At 46.0% G+C, this 22,082-nt stretch overlaps 2 protein-coding genes across 3 annotated transcripts; one reads left to right on the top strand and one right to left on the bottom strand.

Moving 5' to 3' along the window:
- Positions 1 to 6,394: 6,394 nt before the first annotated feature.
- LOC125535514 (uncharacterized) lies at positions 6,395 to 8,666 on the top strand. 2 transcript variants are annotated; one of them, XM_087543056.1, is made up of 4 exons: positions 6,395 to 6,963; positions 7,035 to 7,331; positions 7,415 to 7,555; positions 7,663 to 8,666. In XM_087543056.1, the coding sequence occupies exons 1-4, from the start codon at positions 6,602 to 6,604 to the stop codon at positions 8,297 to 8,299; spliced, it is 1,437 nt and encodes a 478-aa protein (XP_087399182.1). In that variant the 5' UTR covers positions 6,395 to 6,601; the 3' UTR covers positions 8,300 to 8,666. The 2 variants fall into 2 exon arrangements, with proteins under 2 accessions (XP_087399182.1, XP_048554536.2); XM_048698579.2 differs by having other exon boundaries at positions 6,396 to 6,963; positions 7,666 to 8,666.
- Positions 8,667 to 9,070: 404 nt separating this feature from the next.
- LOC125535512 (disease resistance protein RGA5-like) lies at positions 9,071 to 21,192 on the bottom strand. Its single transcript, XM_048698578.2, has 2 exons — positions 19,742 to 21,192; positions 9,071 to 11,221 (listed from the first exon to the last, which is right to left on the bottom strand). The coding sequence occupies exons 1-2, from the start codon at positions 20,776 to 20,778 to the stop codon at positions 9,217 to 9,219; spliced, it is 3,042 nt and encodes a 1,013-aa protein (XP_048554535.2). The 5' UTR covers positions 20,779 to 21,192; the 3' UTR covers positions 9,071 to 9,216.
- Between the last annotated feature and the right edge of the window lie 890 nt (positions 21,193 to 22,082).

Below are 22,082 nucleotides of genomic sequence, written 5' to 3'. Positions count from 1 at the left end.
CTCAAAATATTACTTATCTCTATTTCAAAACCGAGCTCCGGCACCTCTACAAATCCCTGCTTCCCTCTGCGAAGGGCCTATCTATTTACTTTTATGTTGAGTCATCACCCTCTTATTAAAAGCACTAACTGGAGAGCGCAGCTGTCATTAGCATCCATTACTGTTAATTTCTATTGGGTATGACTATGATTGGATCTCTTTTACCATGAATTACAATGTCTAGTCAGTCCTTGATCTTTAAAGGTGCTCTGCATTTATGTTTTGCGGTCTCAGAAATGGCTAGCGAGATACTATCTTGTTATAGCATATCATGATTGTTTTGAGGAAGTGTTGTCATCCGAGATTTATTATTATGGCTCACTAGTTGATTATGCTATTGATATAAGTAAAAATGAGACCTGAGAATTATTGCAAATGTGGTTAGTCATAATCTTTGTTGAAAACTTGAATGCTGGCTTTACATATTTACAACAACAAGAGCAAATAGAGTTTGTAAAAGTTTTTCTTTATCACTTTCAGTTTATCAACTGAATTGCTTGAGGACAAGCAAAGGTTTAAGCTTGGGGGAGTTGATACGTCTCCGTCGTATCTACTTTTCCAAACACTTTTGCCCTTGTTTTGGACTCTAACTTGCATGATTTGAATGGAACTAACCCGGACTGACGCTGTTTTCAGCAGATTTTCCATGGTGTTATTTATGTGCAGAAACAAAAGTTCTCGGAATGACCTGAAACTCCACGGAACGTCTTTTCAAAAATAATAAAAAATCCTTGCCAAAGATGAAGACCAGGGGGCCCACACCCTGTCCACGAGGGTGTGGGAACCCCTAGGGCGCGCCCCCTACCTCGTGGGCCCCCTGGAGCTCCTTCGACGCCAACTCCAACTCTATATATTTGCTTTCGGGGTGAAAAAATCAAGGAGAAGAAATCATCGTGTTTTATGATACGGAGCCACCGCCAAGCCCTAAAACCTCTCGGGAGGGCTGATCTGGAGTCCGTTCGGGGCTCCGGAGAGGGGGATTCGTTGCCATCGTCATCATCAACCATCCTCCATCACCAATTTCATGATGCTCACCGCCGTGCATGAGTAATTCCATCGTAGGCTTGCTGGATGGTGATGGGTTGGATGAGATCTATCATGTAATCGAGTTAGTTTTGTTAGGGTTTGATCCCTAGTATCCACTATGTTCTAAGATTGATGTTGCTATGACTTTGCTATGCTTAATGATTGTCACTAGGGCCCGAGTGCCATGATTTCAGATCTGAACCTATTATGTTTTCATGAATATATGTGTGTTCTTGATCCTATCTTGCAAGTCTATAGTCACCTACTATGTGTTATGATCCGGCAACCCCGAAGTGACAATAATCGGGACCACTCCCGGTGATGACCATAGTTTGAGGAGTTCATGTATTCACTATGTGCTAATGCTTTGTTCCGGTTCTCTATTAAAAGGAGGCCTTAATATCCCTTAGTTTCCATTAGGACCCCGCTGCCACGGGAGGGTAGGACAAAAGATGTCATGCAAGTTCTTTTCCATAAGCATGTATGACTATATTTGGAATACATGCCTATATTACATTTATGAATTGGAGCTAGTTCTGTGTCACCCTATGTTATGATTGTTACATGATGAACCGCATCCGGCATAATTATCCATCACCGATCCAATGCCTACGAGCTTTTCCTATATTGGTTCTCGTTTATTTACTTTCCCATTGTTACTGTTACAATCACTACAAAATACCAAAAATGTTACTTTTGCTTCTGTTACTTTTGTTACCGTTACCACTACTATCATATTACTTTGCTACTAAACACTTTGCTGCAGATATTAAGTTACCCAGGTGTGGTTGAATTGACAACTCAACTGCTAATACTTGAGAATATTCTTTGGCTCCCCTTGTGTCAAATCAACAAATTTGGGTTGAATACTCTACCCTCGAAAACTGTTGCGATCCCCTATACTTGTGGGTTATCACAAAGCTACTTGGGCTGCACTACCGAATTGAGCATCGAAAGGGGGCTCTGAACCAGGCAGCGGATGCACTGTCGCGTCACCCAGATGCACTTGCATGCGCCATCTCAGTCTGTGTGTCGCGGTGGCTAGATGAGGTGAAGCAAGGTTATGCCCAGGACTCAAAATGCACCAGCATGTTATCATCTGCAGATGCAGGAGCAACTCTGGTTGGTCCCTTTAAAGTGCAGGATGGCCTTATTCTCTATAAAGGGCGCGTGTGGATAGGTAACAACACAGCAGTCCAACAGAGAATATTGCAGGAGCTTCACTCCGGTGTGCTTTGGGAGGACATTCGGGAATCCAAGCAACGTACAGTCGTGTCAAACAAAACTTTGCATGGCCGCAGCTCAAGAGGATGGTGAAGGCCTACATCGCGGAGTGTTCAGTCTGTAAATAGGCAAAACCGGAGCATGTGAAGTATCCCGGCTTACTACAGCCGTTACCAGTGCCTAAAGAAGCATGGGAGATGGTCACCTTGGATTTCGTTGAAGGGCTGCCAACCTCGAAAGGATTCAACTCTATCCTGGTAGTGGTGGACAAACTCACCTGTTATGCTCATTTCATACCACCTCGACATCCCTTCTCGGCGCTGCAAGTAGCTAAGGCCTATATGGATAATGTCTTCAAATTGCACGAACCCCCGGAGGCAATGGTTTCCGACCGTGACCGAATTTTCGCCAGCAAGGTATGGCAGGAACTTTGCAAGCTCACTCACATCAAACTGAACATCTCCTCAGCTCGACACCCGCAAACGGATGGCACAACGGAACGGGTGAATCAGTGTATGGAGTTGTACCTCAGATGTTTCGTGCACAACTGCCCAAACAAGTGGGTCGAGTGGATTTCCTTGGCAGAATTCTGGTACAATACCTCATATCACTCTACTCTCAAGTCGACTCTGTTCGAGGTAATTTATGGCCACAAGCCGAGATTCTTTGGTATCACTAATGTGGCTGACGCAGCAGTGACAGACTTAGCCCAGTGGACTCGGGACAGGGCAGCCATGGTGGCCTTGTTACGCCAGCATCTCAACAGGGCCCGGCAAAGTATGAAGGAGAAAGCTGATCAGCATCGCTCGGACAGAACATCTGCAGTCCATGATTGGGTGTACTTGAAGCTACAGCCGTATGCACAGTCCTCGGTGGCGGCAAGAGCTAATCATAAACTAGCTTTTCGTTACTTTGGACCGTTTCAGGTACTCCAACGAGTGGGCGAGGTGGCGTGTAGACTTGCATTGCCAGAGCAAGCTCGGATTCATCTGGTCATTCATGTCTCTCAGCTGCGGGCGGCAATTCCCCCTTCAACAACGATCATGTAGGAGTTGCCGATGCTAGATGAAGATCTGCTGCAATTCCAGGTGCCAACGGCCATTCTTCAACGACGCACGATGCAACGGGGCGCACGACAAGTCGACCAGCTACTCATACAGTGGTCTGGCTTCCCTCCGCCGCTGGCATCCTGGGAAGATGCAATCCCCTTGCAGGCACGTTTTCCTCGAGCATTGGCTCGGGGACAAGCCAAAACTAAAGGGGGAGGGAATATCACGGGAACTATGGTGGCGGACCCCAAGGCCGACTCCACTACAGCCCAGGCCAGGCCCAGGCAGGAGAAGAGGCCCAGCTCGCGTTTCACTGGACCGTCCTGCAGCAAGTGAAGGCGTATATATATACCAAGAGTGGGTGTGAGTTAGGGTATCGTTGGATCAGAGAACTGGCGGCGCCGTTGGGCGATGTATCCTTCCTCCCACTCCCGGCTCTAAATCCCGATCCCCTTCTTGCTGATTCAACCCTAGCTACAAATTTGTACTCTGAACTTGATAATTGAGAGATAGATCGAGAGATTCCTACCCAGGACCGTATCATGGATCCAAGCATTGGACCACGCGTGAAGGCCGGCGATGACGGCGAGTACCACCACAGCCACGAGGTGCCCCAGTCCGGCCATGACGGCGACGTGCTCCATCCAGGCGACGAGCAGGTCGAGCCGTGGCGATCCCCTCTCCTGGCGCCGCGCTCATGCTGTCTGAGATCACCACCAGCAACAGCTTGCTCCCTGCCCGCAGACGCCGTGTAGAGAGCGAGGAATCGGGAAGTCAATTTGGGGTTTCTTTGCCACGTCAGCATGGATAGGTCAAAACCGGGATGAGCCAGCATCAAGACCGGTCAAAAACGGGAGGAGGATGAAACTTGTCCGGTTTAAAAAAGTTGGAGGTGCAAGTTGTCTGGTTTCATAGTTGAGGGGCCAAATTTAGACTCCGTAAAAAATTAAGGGACGAAAAGTATACTTTTCTCTTCTATTTTTTACCCACTTTGTAAGAGGTTTCTCTCATCATTTTGTATCGGTTCGGCCATGTTGCTTTATATATAAAGTGGGACGAAAGCCTTTTTTAATATTACAACACACGTTACCAATATTTTGGACCCAACTGGGTTGTGCCGCCCATTTTCGGCCCAACCCGGCCCCTTTACTTCGTGTCGTGCCATGGCGGTCGGGTTTCATGCCAGCCCAGAAAAGCCCCGCCCACGTCCCAAATGAATCCGTTCATGAATAGCTTACTTGAAGTCTAACATCGTTTGTCTCAAAAAAAAGTCTAACAACGTACATGCACTGATGCACATGATTTGATTGGTTTGCAGTGAACTAACACTGAGAGGATAAGTAGGTCATGCGATCTCGCGACCCATGACACTGGGTTGGCCTACCTGATATTTGTCCGGTGGCATGATACAAAACACAGCTAGCTAGCGTTTGTTGTGTTGTTGCTTGGAGCTGGAAGAATTGGATCCTTTTTCATTTAATTAAGGGACATTCATATTTGTGCGACGTGAATTTTTGAGACATACAGCCACGCGCTGTCGTTATCACGAGCGTCGCTCCTAGCGTCGTAATTGCTACTTATTATAGCGCATTTGCAATACGTCAAACATTAATTACTAGCTTTCATGAATACGCCGCGGTATACGCCACACCAGTGGCCCAGGGTCATTTATGTTCGTATGAATACAAGGCCCACGTGACGGCCCAGACGATGCAAAATAACTGCTCTCGTTGCTGGGTGGACATAATTGAGCACTTGCGCTAGCTGGTTTCTGGCACCGCAGATCTCCTCCAAGCCTTGCCTGTAAACGCGTGTACGTGCCCCGCCGAGGAACAGGGGGAGGAGTGAAGACGGGTTCCGCAAATCATCTCTCGTTTGCCTAATATAAAGTACTCGTAGCGAATATGGAAGTTATACGCTGCTAGAACAGTGTGATACAGATAACAATACAGGCTAGAGCAGCATCTTCAGCAGTGTTATTAAACTTTCTGGAGCAAATGGATAGCTAACTGGAGCACGTCGCATACGACAGTGCTGCATGTGTCAGAATGAAGAGATAGCACAGTGCCACGGTATATGGTGAGGGACGATGGACAAGTTGGCACCGTGGTGAAAGCCGTGTCGGTGTGTGATTGAGCATTTAACTATAAACCATCCTCTATGCTATTATTAAATTCATTTAAAATTCCAATCAATATTATACCATTTTGTTCGTGCATTTAACTTATCATCGCTAAGATTTTCTTGTGACGCTTCTCTTATTTTCTAAATTGAATTTTCATAATCAGCCAACTAATAGATGTGCATTTTTCTTTCTTTTAAATAGACCCTATCCCACTGCGCATGGCGGGATTAAATGTTCAATCACACACCGAATATACACATGCAACACAGAATATGAAGATAAACCTAAGCTGATCTAGCATAGTGACAAGTTCACACTAATTCATCTCAAAATTACGTTCACACTAACTAGCTTACTCAATACACGTTAATGATTCTGTTGCAGCTGTAGAGGATGGTGCACTAAGACAGGAAGGCAGTGTGGTGCATTAATCCTAGTAAGTGAGGTGGTCGGGTGTCTTGTAGTTTGTCAACTACTTATGATTTATCGCTCAAGTGGTCTGCTGCACATCAATGCAAAATTAACTTCAAACTCTTATGGCTTGTGGGGCATGCACACTTATTGACCAACAAATACATTGCAAATCATTCCTGTGAATTCTATATACGTGAGGTGTACTATAAATACGGCATGAATCCCGAAGAAATGAAGGGTGCGGATTACATCCTCGTGTGACACCATGTCAACTCGTGATTTATCGATATTTGTGCCCTTAATTCAAACCCACTACTCAAATTTACTCTTAACTTTTTTATGTGCTCAAATTTGCTCCTAAAAAGCATTTTAGGTTACAAGAATGCCCTTCCATCTGGTCAAAGTTGTTTGACTGAAACTTAAAAATTCATATTAACAAATTCATATGAACTCAGAAGAACGCAAACTAGGATATAAAAATGTTCATAAAAACATCATCTATATGCACATGTCATTTACGTTCATGGCAAATACACAATATTCCTTGCCCATTACAGGTTGGCTTATCATAAATTGAGAACCTTTTATACTACGGTAAGAACCTAACGATTTTCCGTAGCTTGTAAATGCGTTTTGTAGGCAGTCGTTGAGTAGCCGCAACGCGACGTGCGGTACAAAACCGTATTCGTACGTATTAACATGGCGCGGTGCACAAGCATGAAGCATGCGCAGCACGAAGGTACGGTGGTACCTCCTCCTGCTCTCGGGGACCGCCCGTGCGGTGCTCTGTCACCTCACCGGACGCTCGTGGGTGCGGGGTGTCATCGTGTCGTTGCACTCCCTGGAGGTCAGGGCGCGTCAATGGCTACATGTCAGCCGTTTGCCACGAGCCGTTGTGAGACATCACATGAGCCAGCACCTGCATGCGCGCATGGAGCAGAGTGCTCACCTTCTGGCCCCAGCACTGGCAAGGCCCAAGCTCACCACCAAGGCCGACGAGCTCCCCGAAGCTGTCGTCGTCCAGGATGCGGGTGCCGCCATGGCCGGCTTCGTGGGCCTCCTCCGCCAGCTCGGGGACCTCGCACAGTACGTTGCTCCTGTCCTGTCCTGCTGGCTGCTACAAATTCACCAGACTAGCCCCTGAATCTGATCTTCAGGCTCGCCGCGGAGGTGTTCGACGACCTGCATGACCAGGCCACGGCGGTGTCCGCACGGGCGTGCGGCCTCACGCTGGGGGCGCGGCGGCTCCAGGCGGAGCTGCCGCTCATCGAGGAGCGGCTCCGCCGTCGTCGATTCCGACAGGCTTGTGTACTTCATCGGCCAGAAGCTCTGTGTGGCATCGCAGGCCACGGTGTCGATCAGCCGGTGACTCTGGTGGGAGGAACAAGGCCGTGCTCCATCGAAAAGTTCATCCAGCGATGCCACGGGCCTCCGCAGCTGTCCATGCTGGACAAGTAACAACACTTCTATACCAAAAATCAAACAGCTTAAAAAGGATTTATTTTTCCTGGTTAATTTGGGCTTGTTTTGGGTGCAGGTATGATGCTGGTGGCGAGGGAGCGTGCTTGAAGAGATACACCGACCCCTCTGCACAGCATGAAAACAAACCAGACATTCAGAGTTCAGACATCCATTCCAAACCTCCTGCCGAGGAAGCCCGCCATAAAAAATACTCCAAGTAACGCTTCTTAAATTTCCCTAGCTCATTTTTCCTTTTATTCCCCAGCTTTCCTACTCAGTGTTCATTCTTTAGCATCCACATTAACCTGACATCTGAACCTCCAGCAGATTCAAAACAGGCGCGTTGTCCGATATGCTCCGACAACTTAAATATCGACACATCATCGGAAGAATCAGGCATCAAAAGCAAAACTTTCAGAACAAGGATTCGTCACAAGATGAAGCATCTGAAGCACCCGTTTGGCCTTCAGCTAATTCGCCTGAAATGTCAGACACCGAAGCGCCATGCCCTGCAGTACCAGTGAACAAGGAGGGAAGCAGTTACCTCGTCGAGAGGACCAGCTCGTTCGGGGCATGGCTGTCTCCAGGTGCAGCCTCTACTCGTGCGTGTGACATCACAGAAGACAATGCTGATGGATTTGACAGCCATGGCGCCAACAAGGCTGACGAGAATGCCAACATTGCCACAAATGCTCGTAGCGCCCTTGTCGACTTCATTGCCTCGAGGGGTGAAAGCTCGCGGAGGAAGCTCTCTGTCAAGAAGCACGATGACCCATTAACAGAATCCTTCCGGAACATGGCTAAGAAGCTACTACTTGAGAATGGATCAACAGAGAATCTTCTTAACAACAAACTAGTGCATTCTGAAGACGTACCAGATCCAGATGAAATTGCATTTTACAGCAAAAGCGCCGAGGACACTCAACAAGACGCAGAGCAATGTGACCATCCTTGTGAATAACCTTGTCGACCAGCTAGCATCAATGAAGCAAGTGCCAGTATCACCGATCGCAACCCGGAAAAGGAATAATCTGCATATGCTGGCTACCAATCAGGTATTAGCTGTGACGCTTCTGTGCCGGACAGTGAATGGTGCCATTTACATGGACTGCATGCACCTACCATACATCAGGAACAGAATGGTTGCTCTGTCAATACTGAAGATGTCATGAAGCCGCCGTTGCCGCCATTCTCCGATGCAATGGCTATTTTCTTTTTCTAGAGAATAGGCCTTCAGGCCCCACTTTATATAGAAGGACAACTGTCGTCAACATGCTGCTGGCATTACCAGCTACATAGTGCAAACAAACAAAACATTCCATCCTGAACTTAAAATACTTGGACCAAAATTACCTGTGATTACAATGGCTATATCAGTCAAGGTACATACATATGGGGTCGGTGATTGCGTCGCCTGAACTTAGAATAGTAAACCAAACTTACCACGACTCATTTCAAGTTATCAAAAGAACAAAAGACTGAAAAGATTCAGGCGAGGATGTTCATGCTGATATCACCCATCGAGATGCAGCTTGTGGAGATATATTTCTCGATAGGGAGCCTCCCTCGTGCACTACGTTGCTCCTGTGATCCTGTCCCTCCCTTACTCCCGCTGCATATGCTAGTTTAATTTCGCGTTGGATTTCTATACGTGCATGCTCTTCAAGCTTGCCACGGATGTGTTCTGTTCCGTGGCCTGCACGACCAGGCCCACAACGCGCGCTGCATCATTTCACACTGCGTCTACCCGCGCAACTGCAAGAGCACAAGGCGCGCTGCATCATTTCGTACTGGGTAATCAACCATCTGCTCAACCTCCTTTTCTTGGTGATCGTTGTCACCGTCTCTGTAAGGGGACCTACACTCTTCTTTTCCCCCTCAAACATCCCGGGCTTCTCTCTGCATGCTGAACTCTATTGTTGGTGTGTTGGCGGAGGAGATCCGACAGACTTGCTCTGTGATGGCAGTCTCTGCAAGCTCCACCTCCGGAGCCATAGCATCTTCACATCCAATAGCGGCATGGATTCTGGTGAGGCTAGAGAGATGCTCAATGCCAAATTCAAAATCTCCATAGAGAGACAGCGTCTCTAGAGCGTTGAAGTGGAGCCTAAGACCCCGCAGCCGTGGCATGGCTCCTCGATCAAACTGCAGCTCATTCCCACCAGCCTTGCATGTGAACCAGGACACCTTAAGACACGGAAAGGTGCCACTGCAAATTATCACCCTTCTTCTTTGTCTTCTGGAAGATGAGTGCGTGTCCGTCATGGCAGCAGCAGGTCCTGAAGATACTAACTTGAGAAGGATAAGATGGGGCGCGGACGCGATGATACTCAGACCTTGCTCTCCCAATTGACTAATTTCAATATTCAAGTGGGTGACACAGGTGGCCATACAAAATGCAGTACTTCCCAGGATTGCACCAGATATAGTCAGTTCAAATCTTTGCAACTGGTACGGGGGACACAAGTTCAGTTGGCCAACCAAGTCACCACCAAGACAATGCAGAGATAGGGACCGAAGGTTAGAGTGTCCAACCACCTTGAGGAAATCAACGATGGCACGTGCACTGTCCACAGATGGGTCTAATCCATCAAAGCTCAAGCCAAGGACACTCAGCCTCCCCGACCGAACCAGCAGCTCTACGACCTTATGGAGTGACTTGACGTTGTCGACACGGATCGTTGATACTTCTTGTAGTCCTTGCATCATAAGGATATCGCCCAGCATCTTCACGGTATCTTCAATCAGTAGGCATACCATCCTTTCCAATCCAGCTATAGATGCAGGCAGATTTCTCAGGTTAGTGCGCCTGACATCCAGCGTCTCCAGGTGCTCCAGCTTTCCAATTTCGCCTGGTAATTCATGGATAGCAGCCCCTCTAAGTCCCAAGTACCTTAGCAGAATCAGCCCTCCAATGCCTTTCAGATGGTGGCTTCTCAAAATACCATTATCTTCCACATCGAGTACTCGTAGAAATTTGAAGGTTCGAAGAGCAGGCTTCCCTTTTCTAACCTTAGGATATGTGAGGAGGGTTGTCCATCCAACACGCCCGCAAACTTGGAGGGTTCGCATGCTAGATAGGTGCAGGGTTCCTGGGAGCAGCTTGCCGGCTTCATCTTCCTTGATGCAGCAATCGAATGAGAACCGTCGAATCGGATACCATGGAGTTAGTCCGGACCTCATATCTGCACTCGTTGTCGCAAAGTTGTCTTCCCTAGACAAAGTTTTGATGAAGTCAAGGATCACACCATGTACCACACATCCTACAGCCTGGCCATCTTCGTAGCCAAACACTGGCTGAATCAGCCGCCTACAGATGAGCTCATTGAAATAGCTTTCTCCTGTTCTCCACAAGTTTTCTTCACGCCTTCCTAAGAAAATTCCCTCAGCAATCCATAGCCGTATCAAACGGTCTTTCTTGATGGTATAATATTCTGGAAAAACACTGAGGTATACAAGACAAGACTTCAAAGGGGCAGGTAGCTCATCATAACTCATGCGCAATAACATTCTCATCCCATCCGATGCGGAACATTGGTCTGATGTTGAAAGGATACGTCTCTCACGAATCTCTGGCTCAGCTAGTCCTCTAGATTTCCTGCCGGCTGCAATAAGTATTGCCAATGGCATGCCCCCACACATTTTCAACAACTCATTTTCAGCGGGCCTTTTTGCCTCCTCGTGAAATAAAGTCTTGGATTCTTCCTTGCTAAGAGGCTCCATCTGGTGGATGAAATCAATTGGACGTGTAGAACAACATTTGGCTACGTCGCTGATGCAAGTTGTGATCAATACTCTACTTCCAAGATCATTCTCAGGCAAAACAGAATTAAGAACATCCCATGCCGAGATGCTCCAAATGTCATCAATTAAGATGAAATACCTGGTATATAGAGGAACATGGTAAAAATTATCGGCTAATATATGATCAATTTATACAGATGACTTATAGCAAGCTGGTTCTGTTTTGTTACTTATCTACTCAATAATTCCGAGAGTCAGTTAGATCCAACTGAATGCCTCTATTGGTTGCCAATACATCACATATGCATTTGTTATGCTGATACTTTTAAGCAGGAAAAGTGCTAAATTTTTATATATATTTTTCCTGTTGATTACTTGTTTGGTCTGCATTGATAAAAAGATTGACAAAACACAACAGATACAGGGGATAAAAAATGCTGAAAATTTGATCTTTTTATCATGATTATCTTGTGATGCATCAAATAACATTACCAGTTATTAATTTGATGTGGTCTCAGATAAATAGAATGGGAAAAGCACGATGAATATGTTAGAAAACGTGAGGAAGAGAGAATGACCAAACAGTTTTCTGTATTGAGGAGGAGAGAGATATATACAAGGTTACATGGGCCTGGGCCTCACTCTAGACTATGGGCCTGGGCCTGTACAAGACAAACACAACATATATACTTAACACCCCCCTTCAAACTTAAGGTGGGTCAGGAGCATCTGATACACCAAGTTTGAGAGTGTGAGACCTATGTTGATCTCTAGTTTGTGCCTTGGTGAAGAAATCTGCGACTTGAAGCTCTGATGGGACATATTGTAGCTTGACAGTGGATTGTTGACAATGAGATCGAGTGAAAAAGGCATCCACACCAATATGTTTGGTCAACTCATGCTTGACTGGATCATTAGCAATCTGAATAGCAGCAGTGTTGTCACAAAGAAGAGGTGTTGGTGTATGACATAAGACACCAAGATCATCCAATAGCCAGCGAAGCCATACAATCTCTGCTGTGATAGTAGAGAGAGCCCTAAGCTCTGCCTCGGTGCTGGAGCGAGACACAGCAGTTTGCTTCTTTGATTTCCATGCAATGAGAGATGTACCAAGAAATATGCAATAGCCAGTGACCGAGCGACGATCAATAGGATCACTCGCCCAAGTGGAATCAGAGTAAGCATGAAGCTGGAGCTGACTGGAATTAGCATAGAACAAGCGGCGAGATGTAGTTCCCCTTAAATACCTAAGGACTCGGAATAGGTGACCATGATGAACTGAGGTGGGAGCACAGACAAATTGACTGAGAATATGGACTGCATGTGCGATGTCAGGTCTGGTCACTGTGAGGTACACTAGACTGCCGACAATGTGACGATAGCGAGAGGGATCCTCAAGAGGAGTGCCATCAGTAGGACGCAACTGCAGATGAAGCTCCATAGGTGTAGCAGCAATGCGCGTGTCAGTGAGACCTGAGCGAAGAATCAAATCCTGAGTGTACTTTTGCTGGGAGATATAGTAACCATCATCAGTATGCTCGACCTCAATCCCGAGAAAATAGCTGAGAGACCCCAAATCTGACATTTGGAATTGTTCACTCAATTTTTTCTTAACAAAATCAATATACCCAACATCATCTCCAGTGATCAACATGTAATCTACATAAAGTAGAAGCAATGTACGGCCATGCTCAGATGTATGAATGAAGAGTGCAGGGTCATGTTCACAAGGAGAAAAACCGGCAGCTTGAATCACAGAACTAAACCGCTCAAACCAGGCACGAGGGGCTTGCTTAAGCCCATAAAGAGCCTTTCGAAGACGACAAACATGACCTGATGGAACCTTGATACCTGGAGGTGGCTGCATATATACTTCCTCATGTAAATCACCATGAAGGAAGGCATTCTTCACATCCATGTGGGAAATTTTCCATGACCGAGTAGCAGCCACAGCAATTAGAATTCGAACTGAAGTCATGTGAGCAACAGGAGCAAATGTCTCATCATAATCTTTCCCATGAGACTGCTGAAAACCTCTTGCAACAAGGCGAGCCTTGTAGCGTTCCACAGAACCATTTGACTTGGTTTTAACCTTATACACCCATTTGCAAGTGATAGGGACTGAACGAGGAGGTAATGGTACCAAATCCCATGTACCAGTATGCTCTAAGGCTGCAAGCTCCTCAGACATAGCCAGTTGCCACTCAGGTGACACAACTGCCTCCTGATAGGTACTAGGCTCAGAAACAGCCCCTGCATATAAGTCCTTTTTGTATCGCGTTGCTAGAGAAGAGCCGTCAGTGCAAGGATCAGTAGTACTGGCTGGAGGAGTAGAAGACAAAGGCATAGATGACTGCGTGTCACATGGAACTTTAGAACGACGAGTGTAATGGAAAGTATTGACTGGAGGAGTAGAATAACGACGAGTGTAATGGAAAGGAAGACTATCTAGAGGTGGAGCTAGTGGAAGAGAGAAAGGAGCTGGTGAGGAAGGAGATGAAACATGTGGTGGAGATGGTTCTGATGTTAGGACAGAGGAAGGTTGTTCAGCTATGGACTCATCTAAAAAGATAGGTGGAAGTGAAAGAAATGAGGTAGACTCTAAAGAAGTTGAGGATGATGGTTTAGTGGAAGGGGAATAGAAGAAGGGTTGATCCTCAACAAAAGTGACATCACGAGAAAAGCGAATGCGGCGAGCAGAAGAATCATAGCAACGGTAGCCCTTATGTTCAAGACTATATCCAAGGAAGACACACTGAGCAGACTGAGCAGTCAACTTGGTACGCTCACGAGGTGCTAAAAGAACATAACAAGTACAACCAAAGACACGGAGGTGGTCATACGTGGGAGGAGAACCAAACAAAACCTCACCAGGACACTTGCCTTCAAGGCGAGTAGAAGGTTGGAGATTGATAAGATAAACAGCAGTTGAGATAGCTTCACCCCAAAAATGAGTGGGGACAAAGGAAGAAATCAGAAGGGTACGAGCTGTCTCAACAATATGGCGATGCTTACGCTCAGCAACGCCATTCTGAGCATGGGCACCAGGGCTGAAAGCTGAGGGAGAGTACCCTCAGATGAGAGAAACTCGCGAAAAGCAGTAGATAGATACTCCCCCCCGGAGTCAGAACGAAAAACACGAACAACACTGGAAAACTGAGTATGGACCATATGTACAAAAGCCTTATATATAGAAAACAACTCAGAACGATGCTTCATAAAATAGACCCAAGTATGTCGAGAGTGATCATCAACAAATATGACATAATGTTTGTGGCTACCTTTCGAAACAAAGGGGGAAGGACCCCATACATCAGAGTGCACTAAATCAAAAGGATGACTAGAATGAGTAGTGCTGGAAGAGTATGGAAGCTGTATTTGTTTCCCTAGCTTACAACCCTTACAGTGAAAACCAGCATCTATGGAAACATGACCCAAAACACCTTGTCAAACAAGGGTAGATAAACGAGAACCACACAAGTGACCTAAGCGATGCTGCCACTGGGCAAAAGAAAACGACGAAGTGGATCTTGATGTTGATGCAGCCATCTGGAACACGGATGTGGTGGAAGCTGAAGGAAGGTGTAAGGTGTCAAGGATGTAGAGGGATGTGGATCCTCTACGGCGATGGCCAGTTCCAATGACCCTCTTGCTCTGACGGTCCTGCACATAACAAAATGAGTCATCAAAACCAACAAAGTAGTTCATATCAGCAAGCTGGCCAACAGACATAAGATTCATGGATAGCTCTGGAGCAAAGGAGATGGCAGGAACAGAAAACTTGGATGTGCAAAGAGAACCCTGATGAGTAATAGAACAAGGTGTACCATCAGCAGTCTGAACAGAGGCACCATCCCGCACTGGCTGGCAAGACACAAGCTGAGAGTGATCAGAGGTCACATGGAAAGAATCTCCAGAGTCCAGAACCCAAGGCTGGGTTGCAGCAACAGCGGGCTGAGAGAGAACAGATATAGAAGCACCCCTCGCTTGCTGCTGATAAGGAGCTTGCTGCTGATAAGGAGCCTGGGGTGCACGACGCTGCTGATTGAGGGCCCGTCTAGCCTGAAACTCAGCTAACAGCTCTGGATGAAGCTTGAAACAACCATCTCTGTGGTGTCCTGCTTTCTTGCAGAACGAGCAGACGACAGTTGAAGGTGTGGCCTTGGAGGTACCTGGCCGCTGAGGAAAAGCCAGAACACTAGTGTGTAGAGTCTGCGCAGAAGTAGCCCCAAGGGAACGGAGACGAGTCTCCTCAGCGATCAAGCTAGCAAGTGCCTCTGTCAAGGTGGGAGGAGTCGTATGACCAAGCAATTGAGTGCGAATGTTCTCAAAGTCTGGCTTGAGACCCATCACAAACTGAAACATGAGAGTCTGATGGTCATACTTTTCCTTTGCTGCACATGACTCACAACCAGAATTACCCTTTGGAACCATGGAACCTAGCTGCCCAGTGATGCGAGTGAAAGCTCCATAGTACTCTTCTATGGACATGTCTTGTAGCGACCTGACCCGAATGGATCAAGTCTCTGTGCTTAAGTGTCATCCCTGGATCGGTATGCTGACACACACAGTACTTGAAGGATTTATAACAGAGGTAAATCACATGTATAAAGTAACGTAAATACTATTACCTCAATCCATATAGCGGAAGCAACAAGGTTGTGGATTCCCATCAACACCAACGGCAAAGTTGAGTGTAGAAATCGTAACCCTAACGTATCACTTACTCGTCGTAAGATAATCCTGCAACATGAGACGTTGCAGCCACAGAGGGTCAGTACATTGAATGTACTGGCAAATTCACACCATAGAGAATGATGAATAAAGGCTATCACTACATGCATATTTGGCTGGTGGAAAAGCTCTATGGTTATAAGGTTTTTTTTGCGTAAAGCCAATTTTTCCGTACTTCAAAGGAATAAAATTAATTACTATCATGGTAGTTGTTAAACATTGAGAATGGTTGACAGCATTCTCAATCCCAATTAAGTAACATCATTAAAACCCAACAATATTCATTTAAAGTAACGTGATGAGATCAACAGGATAATCCAAGAACTAGATACTCAAGATGTCCATAACCGGGGACACGGCTAATCATGATTAGTTTATACACTCTGCAGAGGTTTGCGCACTTTTTCCCACAAGACTCGATCGCCTCCGTTGGATTTCTCGCACTGCATGATGTTTGAGAAACGGATGACCGAGACACAGTCTTTCAGAAGCGCTAGCACCTTACATGTGGGTAGACCGGTACACCTACTTTCCCCTACATCTGCTAGTCTACCCGTAAGAGTTCGCACGACTTAATCAACTATGCCAGAGCCCATAATGGCCTGTGGCTGCACACGGAAGTTTCTAGTATGAATGATCTTATGATCCCTTTGAGCCTGGGTGGCGGTCCGAAATAAAAACAGGCAAGTCCCGATAGACATCAGGTGCCTCAATCCACCCAGATGTGTATTTAAGTTGCCACCTTAAGTAAACCATTAAAATTAACAAAACTCACATCTGTCATGGATATCACTCACCCAATCCACGTCTACTAGCATAGCATGGCATAATAAGCAAACGTAGAAGTAACTCCCAAAGGTTTGATAATAAACAGGTAATAGGTACTACCTCATCTACTTCCCATCCCACAATTTAATTAGATCCTAATCATGCAATGTGAGAGGATTGATCTAATGCAATAAAACTGGGTTGTAGAAAAAGGTATGATCAAAGTGTGAACTTGCCTGCAATGTTGATGAAGATGATTCGCACTCAAAATCTGATCCGGTCAATCTATCGTAAGCAAGCAATAGTAACCACACATAAGCAATCACTCAAAAGATCAGAAAGATCGAAGAAGACAATTCGGAAAACATCGAAACCAAGCAAATAACTCTTGCAACATAAAACAATTTCTAACAGTACCAAAATTATGTGAATTTGGCCTTATTAGGATGTTTAGGTCAAGAGCTTCGATTTTCAAAAAGAATCAACTGACGGAGCTACGAAACTCAAGTTATGATCAAACGAAATTTGAATTCAAATCTGATCTAATTCAAATTTTAAACTTTTCAAAGACATGTTTAAGTTGTTTATCCGGATAGAGGAGATCATAACGAAGAAGTGAGCGTTGGTTTCGTTGAATTTGGACTAACGAGTAAAAAGTAATGATCGTTTGAAGTTCAGGGACTAAACTGTAAAGAAAAACCTCACAGATAAGTCCCTGGCCGGAAAATTAAAAAGAAAAGAAAAAATCTAACTAACGAACGTTTGCTACAGAGATTTCAACGACGAAACCGTTCGCTAAAACGGCTAAACTAATAAGCGTTCGATAAATAACCTAACTAAATAATAAACCGACTCAAAGAAAACCGAAGTAAACCTAAAGGAAACTAAACCGGACCGGGGCAGATTTTATACTGGTTTGGGGTGGTTTTCTTCGAAAAACCGTCGGCGGCGGTTTTCCGGCGGCGGCGGCAGCTCGGCGACGGCGGCGCGCGGGCAGGGCGAGGCACGGGGAGCGGCGGCGCGAGCTAGGCGGCGCGGCAGCGGCGAGCGGCGGCTATGGCGGCGCGGCAGCAGCGAGGTGGTGCGGCAGGCGGCGCGGGCGGCGAAAAGTGCGGCGGCAGCTGCAGATCTCGGTGGCGGCGGCGCGAGCAGAGAGGAAGGGCCCGGGGCCGCGCTATTTAAGGAGGGGAGGGGCGACGCCAGCTTGGGGAAGGGGGCGGCTGGAGGCGGGCGGCGTTCGGACTCCGGCGAGTCCGGTTCACGCACGGGGTCGGGGACAAAGGCGGTGGCGCGCTGGGCCTTGGCCTGGCTGGCTAGCTGGGCCGGCCCAGTTAGGGAAAGTTTTTTTTAACGTTTTCCAGACAAATAAAATAATAAAAGCAAAAATAAATAAAATATAATATAGGCATATAATATATCAAAATTTTCAGAAAAAGATTTTCTACAACATGAACATATTTCTAGCATTAAATAAAATACACACAAATTCTAATAATTCAAAGAGTGCTACTGGTCTATTAAAATCCAACAAAAATCATTTTAAAAATACCAAAATGATTTCAAATTAATTTTTCTCCAATTTTCTAATGTAGGGAATCATGTTACCCTAATTTCCATATATTTTATTTTTGGAGAAAAATAATTTGAATAAAACTCAAATAACTCCAAATTGAAAATAAATTCAAAGGACTTTGAATTTGATCCTTGAAACTCCCAACTCATATTTCATAATTTGAAGAAGTCATTTTATCTCCTCTCGTGAAAATCATTGAGTTGCTTAAAGTTTCTGAATTGAAATATTTCCAAATGAAATTCAATTTTTTTCAAATACCCTTTCATTTAATTTTAAATGGAAGAAGTCATATCATCTTCGCTCAAGGGTTTTGTATTTGAAAAGAATTTGAATTCATGGAGATCATAAAAGCAAATATGAAAGTTTGGGAAAGTCCTTTTATTCCCTCTCATTTAACTTTCAAAAAGTTTCGAATTTCACTCACTTTCAGACAATCAATGAAACAATCAATCAAATCTATCTATTTGTTTATAACATTCCAAAATTTAGAATTTTGGGATGTTACATGTCTTCTGGCTGCCGAGTGTTGTGTAAATTCTGCAACAAGGAGAAATGAAGTGCACTGCTGGGCTGAAGGTAGCGCTGCTCAAAGTACTTCCATATCTCTTTAGCTGAAGTGTGATGCTCAAGACTCATTCGGAGTGAGGGTTCAACACCCAGAATTAAAACTCCCATCACACGATCATCAATCTTTTGCCAAGACTTCCTTGCTGCATCATCATTTAGACTAGGTGGATCATCTGTCAGATGAGAAACAAAACCAGTTGTCCTCAAGACAGTCCGGGCAGAAAATGCCCATTCCCTGTAGTTTGAACCATCAAGCTTGATATCTATCATCAAAGAACCAAATCCAAAATCATTTCTTGCCATAGTGGTGAGCGGTCAGCAGCTGGAAACACCCAATCTGATAGCAGCTGGAAACACCCAATCTGATAGCAGCTACAGGCAGCAACAAGAGAAGAGCAGCAGACAGCCACAAACAGAAGCTGGATCTGGATCTCACTGGATAGAAGGTGGAGCTTGTTGGATCTTGCTGGATAGAAGGGGAACGCCTGGAGCTTGCTGTAGAGCAGGGAAGGCACCAAGAGCTTGCTGGAGATGGCTGCTGGAGAGCAGGGGAAGTATTCTCACAGAGTAGTTGTGAGGACACACAGAGGAGCTGTTGGAGAGCAGCTCCTACAGGTTGATGATGAAGATGGGATGGGGCAGCGATGTGGATGTCTCCTCACCAGACAGATCCGCCTGAATCACCTCACCGGCGGCGATTTCATGGGTGGCGGCTGGAAGAGGGACTAGGGTTTGGTCCTGGTCTGATACCATGTTAGAAAACGTGAGGAAGAGAGAATGACCGAACAGTTTTCTGTATTGAGGAGGAGAGAGATATATACAAGGTTACATGGGCCTGGGCCTCACTCTAGACTATGGGCCTGGGCCTGTACAAGACAAACACAACATATATACTTAACAGAATACACCAACGAATAGCCTCAGTCTGCATTCGCTGATGCTCTTGTGCATTTTATTGCTACATGAAAGTATAGTAAATATGTCTATCTGCATTAAAACGATATAAACAAGAAATACCTCTTCGTGACGAGGTGTTCCCTGAGCTCAGTTACGACTTGATTCATTTCAGGAGCTTCTGTACCATTCAGAGGAATAGTGCCCTGGGGCTTTACTTGGTGAAGTATATCCAGCCGAGTGGCCACTAGAGACGGTTTTCGGCCAAGAGTGATGAAAGCTCGGCACTCGAACTTGCATTGAAGCTTTGCATATACCTCCTTTGCAAGAGTAGTCTTGCCAATGCCTTCCATTCCGACAATAGATACCAACTTTAGCCTTGCCTGTGTGGCGGCCTGATGCATGAGAAGCTTACTACTTGGTTCTTTCAGAGCAATGAGGTCACGAGTTTTCTCCTCATAAATCAGGGGACAATCAACGAAGGCTGTACTGAGCTTATCACTAGAATGTTTCAAGACCTCACGTGTTTCCCGTATCTTGGCTTTGTAGTCCTGGATTAGTTTCTCCTGCAATTCATCCATGTCCTTTCCGGGCTTCTCATCATGGACCAAAGTTTCCACCTCACTGACCAGCTCACATGTTTGATCCATCCAAACTGACTGCTCAAGACTCACCGGTGGCCCAAACTTATAGGGGAGTTCCTTTTTAAGGCTCTCCAGATCTTTATGTAAATCATCGATGATCTTGAAGCGATCTTCAGTTGGACTGAGAAGGTCGCACCACGTGAACTGCTCAAGCACATTGCGGATCCGGGACTTGAACAAAGCAGTCATCTCTCCCTCCGAGAAATATGTGGCCTTTGGCTCGTCGATCCACTCTTCGATGTCAAAGACCAGGTCCGTGGCAAACTTCGTCCACAATAGGGCATGCCGATCCATCACCCGCCCCCCGCCGAGCTTGTCGAAACCCTTCTTTAGGTTCACCGCGCCTTGACATAACACTTCCATTATCTTGGGATGATTCTTCTTCGGTCTGGTGGAGTTGAGCTTGGCGATCACGGAGTCGATCGATCCTGTCACCATAGGCTCGTCCACCAAACTGAAAAATCCTCTCTCGCTCGCTGAATTCATCTTGTGTGTTTCAATCTCTTGCTCTACCATTAGGGAAGTAGTGTGGCCGCCGCACACCACAAATCGACCTCGCGCTGCCCAGGTGTGGCCGCCGCCCGCTGCCTATGTGAGGTCGCCGGCGAAAACCAGCCTCGTACAGATGATGCTTGCTCTTCCCTTGATTGATTAGGGGAGAGGAAAGAACGGAGCCCTCGCTGCTTGCCGTGACTTGAAAAAGAACCAAGAAAACTAGACCAATAGGGGGAGAAGCCCCGAAAAGAACCAAGAAGGATGAAGCCGTCGCTGGCCGCTGATTTCGCAAGCCGCTACCGGCGAGGAGCGCCCCCAGGATTCGATCCGCCGTCGATACCGGCGAGGAGCACCGCCCAGGATTCGATACGCTTCCGCTGCCGGCGAAGAGCGGCCCCCAGATTCGTTCCGCCGCCGCCGCCGCGCCGCCAAAGAAACAAACGGGAGAGACGGGGAGAAAGGATGGGCGAGGATTATTTTTTTCGGGTGAGTCATTGAGGTTCCGTGAGAATCGACTCACGCACGGTCACGTGAGGGGGTGTTTTTGGTCTGTGCCCCAACTAAATCATCAAATTTTCGATAATGAACCTTCCTCTGATATAAAATAAGTGTCATCACTTTAAACTTTAATTGTATATGATGGTCACACACTTTTATGGTATCTTCAACAGCAGCCTGATCCAAGAGTAAAGGACTTTTTCCTCTGCAAATCATCCAGCCATGATTATGTTAGTCTCAAATCTTCATCCATGTGTTTGCCTCACACTAGCAACCACAGACATTAACTACCCCTTTGCATGCATGACTGTGTGATTAATAATAACATCTGCGTGCGCCATATTAATTAATGCGGCATATGAGGAGAAAAGCTGGATTGCAACATTGGCTTAAGCAGTATTAATTTTTTTACCTTGGCACCTGTAATATGGGTGTATGGCCTTGGACGCAAAACTAGAGGGAGTACGAAAACCTTTTAGGGTGCACATTTAGTATCTCGTTCTCTTTTGACATGGGTTCTCTTATGTTTGAGAACATGCTTTCCTCGGTTCATGCCAACTTCCTCACCACTCGTTTCAGCTTTGAGAAAGTTAGGACCTCCCTCCTCTGAAGGAAATATGGCCTAGAGGCAATAATAAAGTCATTATTTATTTCCTTATATCATGATAAATGTTTATTATTCATGCTAGAATTGTATTAACCGGAAACATAATACATGTGTGAATACATAGACAAACAGAGTGTCACTAGTATGCCTCTACTAGACTAGCTCGTTAATCAAAGATGGTTATGTTTCCTAACCATGAACAAAAGAGTTGTTATTTGAT

This window comes from Triticum urartu, chromosome 2A (genome assembly GCF_056163025.1).
Source record: "Triticum urartu cultivar PI428250 chromosome 2A, HENAU_Tu73, whole genome shotgun sequence".
In the NCBI taxonomy this organism is placed as follows: Eukaryota; Viridiplantae; Streptophyta; class Magnoliopsida; order Poales; family Poaceae; genus Triticum; species Triticum urartu.
Note: the sequence above shows the minus strand (reverse complement) of the source record. Positions and strands in the feature narration are given on the sequence as shown.

Coding starts and splice junctions, on each gene's coding strand:
- LOC125535514 (XM_087543056.1), top strand. CDS start 6,602: ATGCGCAGCACGAAGGTACGGTGGTACCTCCTCCTGCTCTCGGGGACC. Junction 7,332..7,414: donor CAGCTGTCCATGCTGGACAA/GTAACAACACTT, acceptor TTTTGGGTGCAG/GTATGATGCTGGTGGCGAGG. Junction 7,556..7,662: donor CGCCATAAAAAATACTCCAA/GTAACGCTTCTT, acceptor CTGAACCTCCAG/CAGATTCAAAACAGGCGCGT.
- LOC125535512 (XM_048698578.2), bottom strand. CDS start 20,778: ATGGTAGAGCAAGAGATTGAAACACACAAGATGAATTCAGCGAGCGAG. Junction 11,222..19,741: donor GAACACCTCGTCACGAAGAG/GTATTTCTTGTT, acceptor TCTATATACCAG/GTATTTCATCTTAATTGATG.